At 37.9% G+C, this 14,403-nt stretch overlaps 1 protein-coding gene across 3 annotated transcripts in view; it reads right to left on the reverse strand.

The window, feature by feature from the left end:
- Positions 1-14,059, reverse strand: part of LOC121300758 (ELAV-like protein 1) — a 30,819-nt gene extending 16,760 nt beyond the window's left edge. For 2 of the 3 annotated variants that reach the window (XM_041229550.1, XM_041229548.1), the window contains exons 1-2: positions 13,915-14,059; positions 11,200-11,259 (exon numbers count right to left, since the gene is read on the reverse strand). In XM_041229550.1, coding sequence (XP_041085484.1) covers positions 11,200-11,235 — 36 coding nt within the window. In that variant the 5' untranslated portion in view covers positions 11,236-11,259; positions 13,915-14,059. The remainder of the gene's footprint in view (positions 1-11,199; positions 11,260-13,914) is intronic. The other variant, XM_041229551.1, reaches the window with a different exon arrangement.
- Positions 14,060-14,403: the final 344 nt, after the last annotated feature.

Raw genomic sequence — 14,403 nt, forward strand, 5'->3', positions numbered from 1 at the left:
CCAGACCTCAATCCAATTGAGAATATGTGGAAAGAGTTGAAAATTGCTGTTCACCAAAGGTCCCCATCCAACTTGACGGAGCTTGAGCAATTTTGCAAGAAGAATGGGCAAAAATTGCAGTGTCCAGATATGCAAAGCTGGCAGAGACTTATCCATATAGACTCATGACTGCAATTCCTGCCAAAGGTGTCTACCAAATATTGTCTCAAGGGGGTGAATACTTATGCAATCAATTATTTTCTGTTTTGTATTTGTAATTAATTTAGAACAATTTGTGGATTTTATATTTCACTTTGACATTAAAGACTTTGTGTTGATCAGTGGTAAAAACTCCTAATTAAATCCATTATGCTTCCATGTTGTAACACAATAAAATGTGGAAAAGTCCAAGGGGGGGTTAATACTTTTGAGAGCCACTGTACATCTAGATCTTCAAAAGTACAGCCTGTCAAGTCTACGCAGCTCAAGCTCCGTCGACAGTGAGGTATTTTGGTTTTCCTTAATTCATTCTGCTCACTTTCAGCTACTATTCTTTGCTCCTCCACAACATAGAACTAGAACTTCCACAAACTTGCCAAATTGAACAGATTTGTGTTGAACAACCACTTCAATAACTATCAAAAAAAAAAAAAAAAAAAAAAAGAAAGCTTTCCTTTGCAACACTGCCACTGTGTTCTTACCTAATCACTCACTGTGCCTTAACCCATGCAGTCCTATTGTCAGACCAGGTCTGACATTACAATTTTCCCTTTCCGGTCCAATGTCGGACCCCCTCTGACATCAAAGAGTCGTCAAGCACAGGTCTCTAGTCATTCTTTCTCCAGAAAAAGCCGAGAAAACCTTCCAATGGCTGAGTGAGATGACAGAAAAGGGGCGGACCTGAACAATACACAGAGGCCCTGCACCACAGACCTAACAGATGTTATAGTAATTAAATAATGACTTGGATCGCATTAGAGGAGTTTGGTGATAAAACGAGTGATCAGGAGAGGATTTCAGTATGCACTACTATGAAGAGGTATTGGGAGGAATGGTAGTTCCTCATACAAGTTAAAAAAAAACTTGTTGGAAACTACCGTGAGTCTCTATACAGATCCAAGAGTTTTGCCATTTTATTTATGTTTTAAAACCGCACATATCGCACCAAAAACAAAAAAATAAAACGTTGTTTGAACTTGCAACATGACGTCATTGAGCACACAGCCTTAGACCACTGCGCTGTTGTTGAAATGCTTTAATTTTTTAAGCTTACAAGCCTGACCAGCTTTTGCTGAAAACCTGAAGGTTCTGCTCTATTCTAGAAATGCTCTATTTCCTGTTTGAAAATATCTAGGTTTCCTGTTTGGTAGATATCACAGAATGGAATTGTACACAAGAGTGGCATGTAGCTTCCTTGTCCAAATCTCTGATCTATTGTAGTTCCTCTTATTTAAATATGAATAAAGAAATAATTTATTGGGTAGAAATAAATGATTTAAATGCATAGAGGAAAAAATATATTTTTTAATAAATGTAGAAATTAAATGTTCCTTCTGACATCCCACCTATCAATCCACTGGAATACCAAATGGAGGACTACGCACCTAAGTGGAAAGAAGTAGAGCAAGCTGTGAAAAAAGCAAGTGCATCACCATCTCCAGGGCCTAATGGAGTTCCATACAGAGTGTACAAGAGTGCTTCTGGAGTTCTACAAATCCTGTGGAAATTGACTGAAGTGGCATAGGAAAAACAGGTTGTACCAAGAGCATGGCGCCGAGCAGGTGGAGTCTTTATACCAAAAGAAAAGGATTCTACAAGCATCGGTCAGTTTTGTCCTATTTCCCTATTAAAAACGTAGAAGGCAAGATTTTCTTTAGCATTATTGCGCAGAGATTGTCAACCTACCTATAAAAGAACTGCTTCATTGACACTTCAGTACAAAACGCAGGCATTCCAGGTTTCCCAGGATGCTTAGAACACATCAGTGTAATCTGGCAACAAATTCAATCATGAAAAAGGACACCTGACAGAAGGGTATCTTCATCATCAGATGGAAAACAACATAAATGGATGGAGATGAAAATGGATCACATTAGTTTACTGCAAAGCTACGCTTATTTGGTGGTTATCTTGGAGAGAGCCGAGTTCAAATCAGCATGAAGTTCAACAACTACTCTCATGTAATGGAAATCTCATCATCTTATAAATAAATGAATAAATAGCAACCCAGAAAAATGTCACATTAATTGATCTGGCTGAAGTTTTTATCCAGAGCATCTGACATTTGTATTTTTTATTATATATATATATATATATATATATATATATATATATATATATATATATATATATATATATTATAGAATAATATAACTAAATAAATAAATTGTTATACAACAAGACATTAGTGCTTCTTCACTTGTAGCATAAGAACATAAAAAAGTTTACAAACAAGAGGAGGCCATTTGGCCCATCTTGCTCATTTGGTTGTTAGTAGCTTATTGATCCCAGAATCTCATCAAGCAGCTTCTTGAAGGATCCCAGGGTGTCAGCTTCAACAACACAGCATATGTGGAGTAGTGGTTAGAGCACTGTGCTCTTGACTGGAAGGTCGCGAGTTCCATCCCAGGTGGGGGACACGAAATTCTTTTTCAAAAAAAAAAAAAAAAAAAAAAAAAAAAAAAAAAAAAAAAACCCCACTGTATAAAACCCACTGTTATGATTGATACATTTGTTTTATTACAAAACTAATGTCAAATGTAGACCTATTCCCTGGATACGGGGTTTGATAAGAAATTTAATAATAAAGTCCGGGCAACAATGTTATAGGATGGGACGGACCTGCCTGGTCAATGACCAAAAACCCTCAAAATGAGTTACCACATCAGCTCCCATACGCGGGTCCATGCGTGCCGCAAATGGGGTGAAACTTAGACCCGTTATATATCAAATGTGGGTGAAGAGTAGATTCCCTATGTATACAAATGAGTGAAGATGAGGACACTACACGTTTAGGACAATATTTCTGTTATAGCATTGCCGTTCGTAGACACAACACAAGTTTCTTACACTCGCTCGTTTCGCGACTGTTAAGGCGAGTTGCGAGTATTTATAGGAGGTGAGACGAGGTGGCTCCGAACGCGAAAGTAAGACTCCACTCTTTGTGAGGAACACTAAGGGTGCGAGGTCTGTTAATATAATTTTTTCTTAATAAATAAGCTAGCTGTTTTCGATTGTTTTTTCCCCCATTGTGTTGCCGATTGCAGATGAAAAGATGCAATGTACATTCAGAAAGGAATACCATTTAATTGTCCTTACTAAAACGCATATCTTGACCCAAGTAAAGAAGTAATAAATAAATCCACAGCTATGCAAAAAAGCCAACAAAGTCCTCAAAGAAGTTATCTAATTTAATTTGAAGACGCTTTCTCATTATTATTGTTTGGTTCTGAAAACAAGCATACATTTCAAACTTTGCATACGATTTGTATCAAATTAGCTTCATAAAGGGCTTATTTGTATCCGAATATCTCATAGGGAGCTCAAAGCAACACGAGTGAGTAGACAGGTTGCCGGACCACCCTGGCTGTACTAGTGTATGAACTATCCTTAGTTTTTAGATGCAAAACGCGACACATTATTTGCACCAAAACTGAGCTAAAAGCAGGGTCATTCATCTCAGTGCCTACTTTCTGATGTTCAGTGTCCATTGTCCTCAAAACACTATATACACCACATTAAATACAACTCAAATGATCGTTTCTTTCCATAACTTGCTATACGCCAGGCTTCTAATTTAGCAAAATCCGACATCCACTGAGCAAATCAGCGTGTTGTGTCACAGTCATGTGACCCTATTATGGCAGTGCCCAGGAGGAGTATAGTGTGGTATTTAAGCTGGTAAATTGTGAAATGCAGGGAAGTCAATTTTCCAGGGTGTAGCAATTGTGAATAAGCATTCACAAACAATGTTTAGAAAACAGTCACTTAATGTGGAGATTTATTGGCAACGACCCAGACTGAAGATGTCATTAGCAAAGGGGGCCAGTTTTACTAATGACGTCAAACTATGGTCATGTTTTACTACACATTTTCAAAATAAACAATTACCATAATTAACACTATTGTAGTATGTTGCTTAAAACATAACACAATATTCATAATAAAGTTGAGTTCTTGTTTAGAAACAGTAACACATTTAAAGCTAATATACGTGTACAAGCGACGATTCCGCGAGTGCTGCGGGGCTCAAGCACCAATAGGTGAAAATAAGGTCCTGTACAGTGCAAATAAATTATCTGTTCTGTCAAATTAGTGTGGATGTTTCACAAGCAGAACTGTTATTGCAGCATTTAAAAATATTAAATCCATTTATACAAAGACTCCCAGCTTTCTTGAAAAGATCTGCATTTCCCTTGTTTTTCTTTATTTGTTTGTTTTACTCTCATTAGTATCTATAGTATATACAGTGTCCGTCAGTTCTGGCAGATTCTACTGTACTTGAAGTGATTTTCTCCCACTGCTAATTAAAAAAAAAATAGCCACCTAGCTATTTCATCCCGAGGGCTCAACCTGCGTCATGCCTACTTTAGATGCCTGACTGTAGACTGCCGTGCCCAATAATCGTGACTGGGAGTTCCTAGTTGGTGGCACGCAATTGGCCGAGCGCTGCCTGGGAAGAGAGGGCTTAGGTCGGCAGGGGAATCCACGGCTCACCGAGCATCAGCAACCCGGTGGCCAATAGGGCGCCTGTGGTTCTGCAGTGGAGCCACCAGATCTGTGTTGTCCTCCGGCACTATAATGAATCGAGGATACAATAATAATTGGGCACACTAAACTGGGGAGAAAACCGGGGTAAAAAAATTGGACTAAATAAAAAAATTTAAGAACTGGCTCAACAGTAAGTACAAAACTGGGCGCACTGTTTTATTCACAGCTGCAAATGTATTGGTGAGCCGGAAGTACATCCACCAGTGACTGGATTAAAACAAGTTTGGTAACATTAAATATGGCAACTAGCACTAGAATTGTTAAAAAATTAAGATGGCTAGGGTGTCCTTGGCTCACCACGCACCTCTGTAGTGTGGCCGGGCACCTGTGGGCTTGCCTGTAAGCTGCCTCTGACACTGTAACCGAGGTGGCTGCATGGTGGGCCTGCAGTGTGAAAAGAAGCGGTCAGTGCGGGGGTGGTAGCAGTGAGCAGAGCCTAAAAATAACTGGCTATTCCAAATTAGGAGAAAAAAAATGATGAAAACCAATTGCAACCACTACATTAAAAAAACATAATAAAAAAATGCTTTATAATTTGAATACTTAATTTAAACGGTGAAAAGTTCCTAAAATTAATGGGCTTTGGTAGGACTTATTACTTCGCAATTTACAGTAATCTTGTCCACTATATTTAATTTCGTCTGCCCAGTCCACACTGAGATTCCATGGGGGGGCGTCTATGTTGTCTATACACTGTTTACAGTGAATCTCACCTGCTTTATTTCTTGGCGAGTCGTGTCTGACTAACAGACTAAATGGTAATAGCTGATCTACTTTTTGCAATCTGGCTTTTTGTATATTTAACATGCTTTGACTAGATAACAATATGAAATAAAATAATTAGTTAGCATCTGCAATAAATTCACCAGATGTTTAATTTTTAAAAACTATTATTGTTTTATTTTATATACTGTTATTTTTGGCTTCAGAGTTGCTATGGGGTCAGTAAATTAAAGAAGAAAAAACTCCCCGTTTATTCACTGTGGAAATCTGGTAATCCTAAACTACAAGGACAGTGTGAAAAACTGAAGCTCTGGTAGAAACTTTGGTCAGAGACCAAAATCTTGCCGAACTCGACAAAACTCACAAAATAGTAAAACATATTCAGTATTTTCTCAAATTACTGTGCTTCATGTCGACATTAGGAGAACCGTGCATAATTGTGTAAACTGCATTATCCTACTGTAGGCATTCAAGAAATGTATTCATTAAATTAGCGAAGTGCTCCCCAGTGCTTTCTTCTACAGCAATGTGTAAGAATCCAAAACATGCTGTATTAAAAACTGGAACAATACATCAATAGCTGCCAACTTTCAATATGCCTTGCAGGACATTGTAAACATCCATTTCACACACCATTTAAATGAGCAGAGTGCACTTGCAAACTGCATTGTGAATAATACCTTCTGAAAAAAAAAAAGAGGAAGAAAAAAAAAACTTTAGCTCATATGCATATTCTTTCATGATGGTTTAATTTCTCCATGTTCAAAAATGTGTACGGTAACCAAAGAAAGCCCACGTCTCAAAGTAGCTAAGCGAAGCCTTTCAATATATGCTATTGTAGTTATTTCAGCCATATAACATGCACATATTTGTCTGCTTCTCAGAAAATGAAAATACTGTATTCAAGATTTGAAAACGTATGTGTACAAATGACACTCTCTACAAGCAAATTCTTAACCAAGCTGTTAGCAACACTAAAAGGTTAACTGATTTATACTAATCATAAATAGTAAACACTATTCAAACAATAATCATAATACAAAATAATCGTTCTCACCTGTAGCCTCTCCCAAGTCCATATCAATCTTACTGCCGATATGAACAAATCCTGTAAAGACCGAATGGCATTTCTGACCTGAACACATTGTATCCCAAATCAAAACGTTTTGATAAGGTGGACAATTCATGTCCACCTTATCAACTTTTGGACCCCACTTGCATTAAGGCAACTCAAACTGCAGTTGAAGAGTACAATAGGCTCAGAGGGATTTATTGCCACATGTTGATAAGCTTGAAGGAGACCAACACGCACAAGGGACACAAGGTAAGAGTATTTCATTCACCGAACACCAAAAGCCTCAAAGAGAACACTTGTAATGCAGTTAAACATCCACTCAGAGACTTGAAACGTGAATTTCACCTCATGCTATGCAAATGCAACATTGCAGTGTCTTCTTCACTTGCAGCCTCTGAAGGATTCATTAAAAGTCAACAAGAGGCTATCATGCCATCCACTGCATCTAACTACTGTAGATATTCCCATCAATAGAGGTGAGCAGCAAGATGTTGCAGACTTTCTCACCAAATTGTCTGAAATTTGTCCTGAAGTATCTCGCATGGTTTCAGTCACAATAAGTCATGACATTCTATGTAGTAGATGTAACTGCTCATCAAACCAACAGGTGTTGCATGTTTACCCTCTACATGTACCTGCTGGTACAGATTCCATGTGTTTGGAAGAACCCATTTATAGAAATGACAAATGGCAACAATTCTTGGTAGCAAATGTAGGCAATGCAAAACTTCTCCAATCATGAAATATCAACTTATTCAGTCAGCAGGAAGAAGGATTGCTGTCCAAACCAGACAGGAACGTTACAAAGCAACACAATGGCAGGTTTACTGCTGTGCAGAAGAGCAAATTACTTTGGACAACAGTAATGACCAATTATCTTCATACACCAAGAACAGGGTGTTACTCCAGGACACCATGTCTCTTCTTGCTATGGGTGTTACTGGAACATGGGTGCATGCAAATGATGCACTCAAAGTCAAACCATGGCCAAGAAATGCAAAGGATATGGCCTTTTATGAAATGATCTAATGCTTTACAAATGCCTTACACTTGTCTAAGTTCATAACACCTCTATAACAAGGAGAATGTTTTTATTCAGCACTAAAACGTGTTAGTATACTACCCTTTATCACTGACATGCGTATGTACCCCTTTTTAACCACTTAACATTGTTGTTTTGTACCTACGTATATCAATACCTACCAAAATAGACATTTTCACCACTCGTGGATATACATTTACAACTAAAACACAATGTTTACACATTCAATACTGCCAATCTGTTCTACCATTATTTTACTTTAAAATATTCTCATTTCTGTTATTACTCTATTATTATTCAAACAACTGTGTAAATGTTGGTCCCCAGCACCTTTCCAATTGTGCCGATTTGTTTGATGCTTGACAAGATTGCCTCAATTACTTCTCTTAACTTGGGCTTTTGTGTTTGCTATCACCACTTTATAAACGGCTGTTGCGTTTTTCTAACTTGTTTTTTTTTACATTGACATTTGTTATAGGTGTGATAAATTCAACGAACAAAGGGTGGGATGGATGGAGATGCAGTACTGAGTGTCCTGTTGATATGCAGTGCCTTTTAAATCTGTTTTACTATGAAAAAATACACAAACAGCGTGTGTGAAAATAAGTTGGACCCGACGGGCTGAATAAATGGACCGCTAAGGGTTCAAACTGTTTATCGAGTTAGTAATTTCACCCAAATCAGATCACAAAAGAGTGAGCGCAAGCGATGGCACTTGTGAAGTTGTTAAGTGCTTTGAAACGCACACAGCACAGACCTCTCAACCTCATCACAAACTGCAGAACTTTTGTGAAACGGGCCCCAGGAAAGCGCGTTTCAAAGATTCCTTACAAAAACGACATGTCTATGGCCGCCTTATCTCATGTGAACGCTCGAAGAATGAAGAGACAACCCTGGGCCGGGTGAAATTTAAACCAGCTTTTTGATGATGCCTAAAGTAAGCAATGTCACCTCAGGGCTGGTCTATCTGTATGTGTGAACCCAATGCAGGCCCTGGGCCGGCCTTATCACATCAATACAATGACATAGCTCAAACAACTCCCCTAGTACATCGAGCGTGAACAGAGCTATAGTTGCTAATCATAACTGTAGTAGATCAAACAGTCGGTTTTAAGAGATAGCAACTGGGACAATGCAGAAATTAACCCTTAGCGGTCCATTTATGCAATGCTTGTCGGGGGCGTCAGATCGAATTTATTTTCACATGCGTTGTTTATTTTACACACACTGTTTTAAAATACCCCCCCCCCCCCCCCCCCAAGAGTAAAACAGGTTTAAAAGGCAGCAAATCATAAGAACATAAGAAAGTTTACAAACGAGAGGAGGCCATTCGGCCCATCTTGCTCATTTGGTTGTTAGTAGCTTATTGATCCTAAAAATCTGATCAAGCAGCTTCTTGAAGGATCCCAGGGTGTCAGCTTCAACAACATTACTGGGGAGTTGATTCCAGACCCTCACAATTCTCTGTGTAAAAAAGTGCCTCCTATTTTCTGTTTTGAATGCCCCTTTGTCTAAACTCCATTTGTGACCCCTGGTCCTTGTTTCTTTTTTCAGGCTGAAAAAGTCCCTTGGGTTGACACTGTCAATACCTTTTAGAATTTTGAATGCTTGAATTAGGTCGCCACGTAGTCTTCTTTGTTCAAGACTGAACAGATTCAATTCTTTTACCCTGTCTGCATATGACATGCCTTTTAAGCCCGGAATAATTCTGGTCGCTCTTCTTTGCACTCTTTCTAGAGCAGCAGTATCTTTTTTATAGCGAGGTGACCAGAACTGCACACAATATTCAAGATGAGGTCTTACTAGTGCATTGTACAGTTTTAACATTACTTCCCTTGATTTAAAGTCAACACTTTTCACAATGTATCCAAGCATCTTGTTAGCCTTTTTTATAGCTTCCCCACATTGTCTAGATGAAGACATTTCTGAGTCAACAAAAACTTCTAGGTCTTTTTCATAAGTCTTTCTCCAATTCAAGTATCTCCCATATGATATTTATAATGTACATTTTTATTTCCTGCGTGCAGTACCTTACACTTCTCTATTAAATGTAATCTGCCATGTGTCTGCCCAGTTCTGAATCTTGTCTAGATCATTTTGAATGACCTTTGCTGCAGCAACAGCGTTTGCCACTCCTCCTATTTTTGTGTCATCTGCAAATTTAACAAGTTTGCTTACTATACCAGAATCTAAATCATTAATGTAGATTAGGAATAGCAGAGGACCTAATACTGATCCCTGTGGTACACCACTGGTTACCACACTCCATTCTGAGGTTTTTCCTCTAATCAGTACTTTCTGTTTTCTACATGTTAACCACTCCCTAATCCATGTACACGTGTTTCCTTGAATCCCTACTGCATTCAGTTGAGAATTAATCTTTTGTGCAGGACTTTGTCAAAAGCTTTCTGGAAATCTAAATAAACCATGTCATATGCTTTGCAATTATCCATTATTGATGTTGCATCCTCAAAAAACTCAAGCAAGTTAGTTAGACACAATCTCCCTTTCCTAAAACCATGTTGACTGTCTCCCAGGACCCTGTTACCATATAGGTAATTTTCCATTTTGGATCTTATTATAGTTTCCATAAGTTTGCATATAATAGAAGTCAGGCTTACTGGTCTGTAGTTACCTGGTTCAGTTTTGTTTCCCTTTTTGTAAAAGAACACACAGTACTCTATCTCCAGCCAAGCCCCACCCCTTGTTCGCTGTATTTTTCATCACCAAACTACTCAATAATGCGATCCAAGTCATTATTTTATAACTACAAATCTGACAATGTCTGATATTCTTTGAGCGCTGGATGCGGAAGCAGCTACCTTCTTTGTTTGTGTCCATCTTATCTCAGTGGTGCAGCTGCTAGCTCTATTGCTTATATGGCTGGAAATGCAGTACTGAGTGTGCTATTGATATGCAGCCTATTAAACCTGTTTTACTGTGAAAAAAACACTTTTAAACAGTGCATGTGAAAATAAATTGGACCTGACGCGCCTGACAGGCACTGAATAAATGGACCGCTAAGGGTTAAGTTGAAACTGGGACATAGCACTTACAAAGCTTTAGGTCAGTTAATGTTACAAAACAGCAGTGAAAACATCCTTGGATTATCTGTTATTTAGTTTACAACATTTACTATAAAAAATATAAAATTTAAATGAGTGGTGTAAACTTCAAACTCGTTATGAAGCGTAACAAATAACGCAGTCTCCTAATTATGGACCCAGACAACCGCATTACAAAAGGGGGAGCACTGTGTATTCATTGTTACCACATCAAAACAAAACGAGGCCTCACGCATGCACGCAAAAATACTGTATTAACTTAGACCATAAGATTGAACAAAATCAAAACTATAAATAAATTGAATTACTTCAGGCAAATGTTTTTACTTTTTGTTCCATTTGTTAGTTAATATTTTGGTAAATAAAATACAAGCATTGTTAGTAGACAACTAAATATTGATTAAACAAAAACAAACAAATCTACCTTGGGTTGACAGATCTTGCATCTTTCTAGTAATTCAATCTCATCTTGAGACAAGTTTGGACAAATTGGACGGACAATTTGTCCTGAAAAAAAATATTAGACATACAAATCTGCTACTCACTTTCAAGTATCTAATGTGGCCCCTTCTGACTGCCATGTAGACACTTCACAGTTCCCGAATCTGAAGGTATCAAAAACAAAATAAGGTAATAAAAATACACGCTGAAAAAAAGGGGGTAGGGAGAGAAAAGGTAAAAATAAATTTGAAAAAATAAATTAAAATTATTAAAAAAAAAAAAAAAAAAAAAAAAAAAAAAAAAAGATGCTCTGCTTCTTCGGGAAATACCTGTGGAGAGAACATAAAAAACCATCAGCCACAAGGACTGTTCCCTTTTCAGCGTGTATTTTTAACACCTCACTTTGGTTCTGCTTTGGTTCAAATCTATTATACAGAATGCTCTGCCTGAGTATTAACCTTGCTAAGGTGTCAGAAAATCTTTCACAGTCCCCTCACAGCCAGACTGACTTTACATTTTATTAGCATATTCAAAGCAGTCTAGGAATGAGGGGAGTAGTATCAATTTCTCTGGTTCGCAATTTTTTTTTTTTGGGACAGTTTATGTCGTCAAAAATAACAGTTTTTGGAAAGCATGCACATTACAAATATATATATATATATATATATATATATATATATATATATATATATATATATATATATACAGTAACAAATTGCTTTTACTATAAAGGTAATCCTAAATAAAGCACTTATTTTAAGTGCTAGAGACTACGGTACTCCCTCCATTTCACTATCTGACTTGCACATCAAAAACCTGACTATAAAACAGTGAATTTAGCTAAGGGCTCTTACACTAACAGTACAATTTACTATTGCCATGGCCAAACTGAATGAACAGTATTTACGAATTACTCAACTAAGGAGGGAGCACTGTTCTACAATTATGTACAAAGTGTCACATAGCAAACTGGTTATATTTACTACAATGTATCTGAAACAGACTACAACCTTCCTGATTAGTTGTTAACACATTAAGTGAAAACTCAAAGTGAAATAGTTTTCCTTTTTAGAGGACCACAACACTGTAGGGGTAGCCTCTATACTTAAGTAGCCATGTTAAAATTCTATTGTCACTTTGACAAAAGTCAGTACCAGACCCCATGCTGTCTTGTCACTTAAGGTTTGAAATAAACCCTCCTTTTAATTTGACTACTTAATGCCAAGCGCTGGGTCACACAAAGCATCTGATAGACTCAAATACAAAATAAATGTATATATTGAAAAGGGAGGGGACACAACTTGAAGTCGCATGTAGATTTGTTCATAGTTACACAAGTCTTGTTAAGCTTTAAAAAAAAAAAAAAAATTAAGGGCAGTTTTAATGGAACATGAATTATAATTAACCACTGTTCGGAAAGTTTTAAACTGGCAATTCACTGGAGAACCCAGCGTTGTGTAAAGGGTTAACAAGGACATTGACTTAAACAAAACACTTAGAGCATGATCTGTGTAAAAAAAGACCAGGAAAATCAACACTACCACTTGAGAAGATGGCAAAATGGTTTGCTACCACTAAAGCAGTAAATGCATGAGGCTTAAACAAGTGTATATTTTTGTAACAATGGAAAGTTTAAGCAAGCTAGCTTTAAAACCAAAAAAAAAAAAAACCTTAGGCCTATTTCAGAAATGTCCGAAATCAAATGTACACTACAAGCAATGTTGCCAGACTTTGAGGCAGCTTCTGTAGACTTGCTACAACAATGCCGCCGCCCCGCTCCACAGTCACCAAAAGTGCTTTGTGAAATACAGCCAGATAGCTTCCTTTGTCAGGTAAAACGTTATTAATAAAAGTAAATACGATTCTCTAGAAACGCACACCATTGGACATCAAATGACCGTTAATTGCTGTACTTTGTCCCAGCGAGTTCGGGCAGTAAACAGCAACACAAACTTTTCAACATTTCTTCCAAGAGATCACTAGTACATTTTCGACGCATAAAATATCGAGTACATTAAATACTGCACTGAGATGCCAGACTCAACTTCAATCTAAAAACAAAACAAAAACTTATTCCCGGTAAATGCCACCCTGATTTAACAGCCATCAACTGCATTTAAAAAAAACCGCCCATCTGGGCAGCCTAACAAAATAAAGCTAAGCCCCTCATAGGTTAAGCATTTTAAAAACATAGTTACTAAAATATAGGCCTATCCCAAGAAACGCATGCACTCTTTATTAAAACTGTGCGAGTATTTTATTATGTAAAGAATGTTTTTTTCTTCAGTAACCCAGTGTGGCACAGTTGATCATATGCAAATAAGATTGCCAAGAAAAAAACAAAACACGTACGATGTAATGGGTTTTGCTTTACTGTTCTCGCAACAAATAAATAAAAACACTGCATACTGATGCGCATTTAGCAACAAAAACAACAACATAATCGTCACACGGGGATATTCTATATTAATGGATATTTTGTTGCATACCGCTTGTTAGCGAATTTTTATTTTACTCTCCAAAATGGAATAAGGTAAAAAATAAATACATAATTAAAACATGTACACTATACGACAATAATAAATTAGAACAGAAAACAGTATCCTCCCCAACAGGCCATAAAGCCTCGCTGTATATTTAGCTCCGAGTCTGATCTGCGTTGTTCTCCTTCTCGGCCTGCCCACCCCGCGAACTCGGCGGCCCACTTACCGAGGCCTACCGAGGCCTCTCCTCTCGTTTCCACCGCATGGCGGTCGCCACGTCGTTTTCATGGAATCTGTCTAAGAAAAGTCCTTCTTGATGCACCGATTGCTCCATACCTGTATCTCCGTAATTCCGGTGCTCTTTTAGGTCGAATGGTGTAACCCTTTCCCCAGACTCGAGTACCGATTACTTCTGACCTGCAACTCTACAGACACAATGAACGAGACTAAGACCCACTGCTACTGCCGACGCGATGGAGGACTGCCGAAAGGCCCGCCTACTCCGATCCCTTATTGGATAGTTTCGCTGTCAGGCAGGCAGTTTGATACCTGTAATTGGTTCTTGTTTTTGCAACCGCCCCCACGGAATCCGTACACTCCCTCCTCCTCTACAAGACAACTGGAGAAATGATGTGTTTGTCTGAAATTATAAGATCTCATTGCATGGTAGACCATCAATCACTTTAGATTTTTTTTCTTGGCATATTCTTTATTTTCAACCAAAGCAGTTCCACAGCGGCACGGCCATGCTATGTGGATATGCGTGATCAAGCGCTCATATTTAATATTACATTTCTATTTATCTTCGGTAAGCGATACACCATA

This window comes from Polyodon spathula, chromosome 26 (genome assembly GCF_017654505.1).
Source record: "Polyodon spathula isolate WHYD16114869_AA chromosome 26, ASM1765450v1, whole genome shotgun sequence".
Taxonomy (NCBI): Eukaryota; Metazoa; Chordata; class Actinopteri; order Acipenseriformes; family Polyodontidae; genus Polyodon; species Polyodon spathula.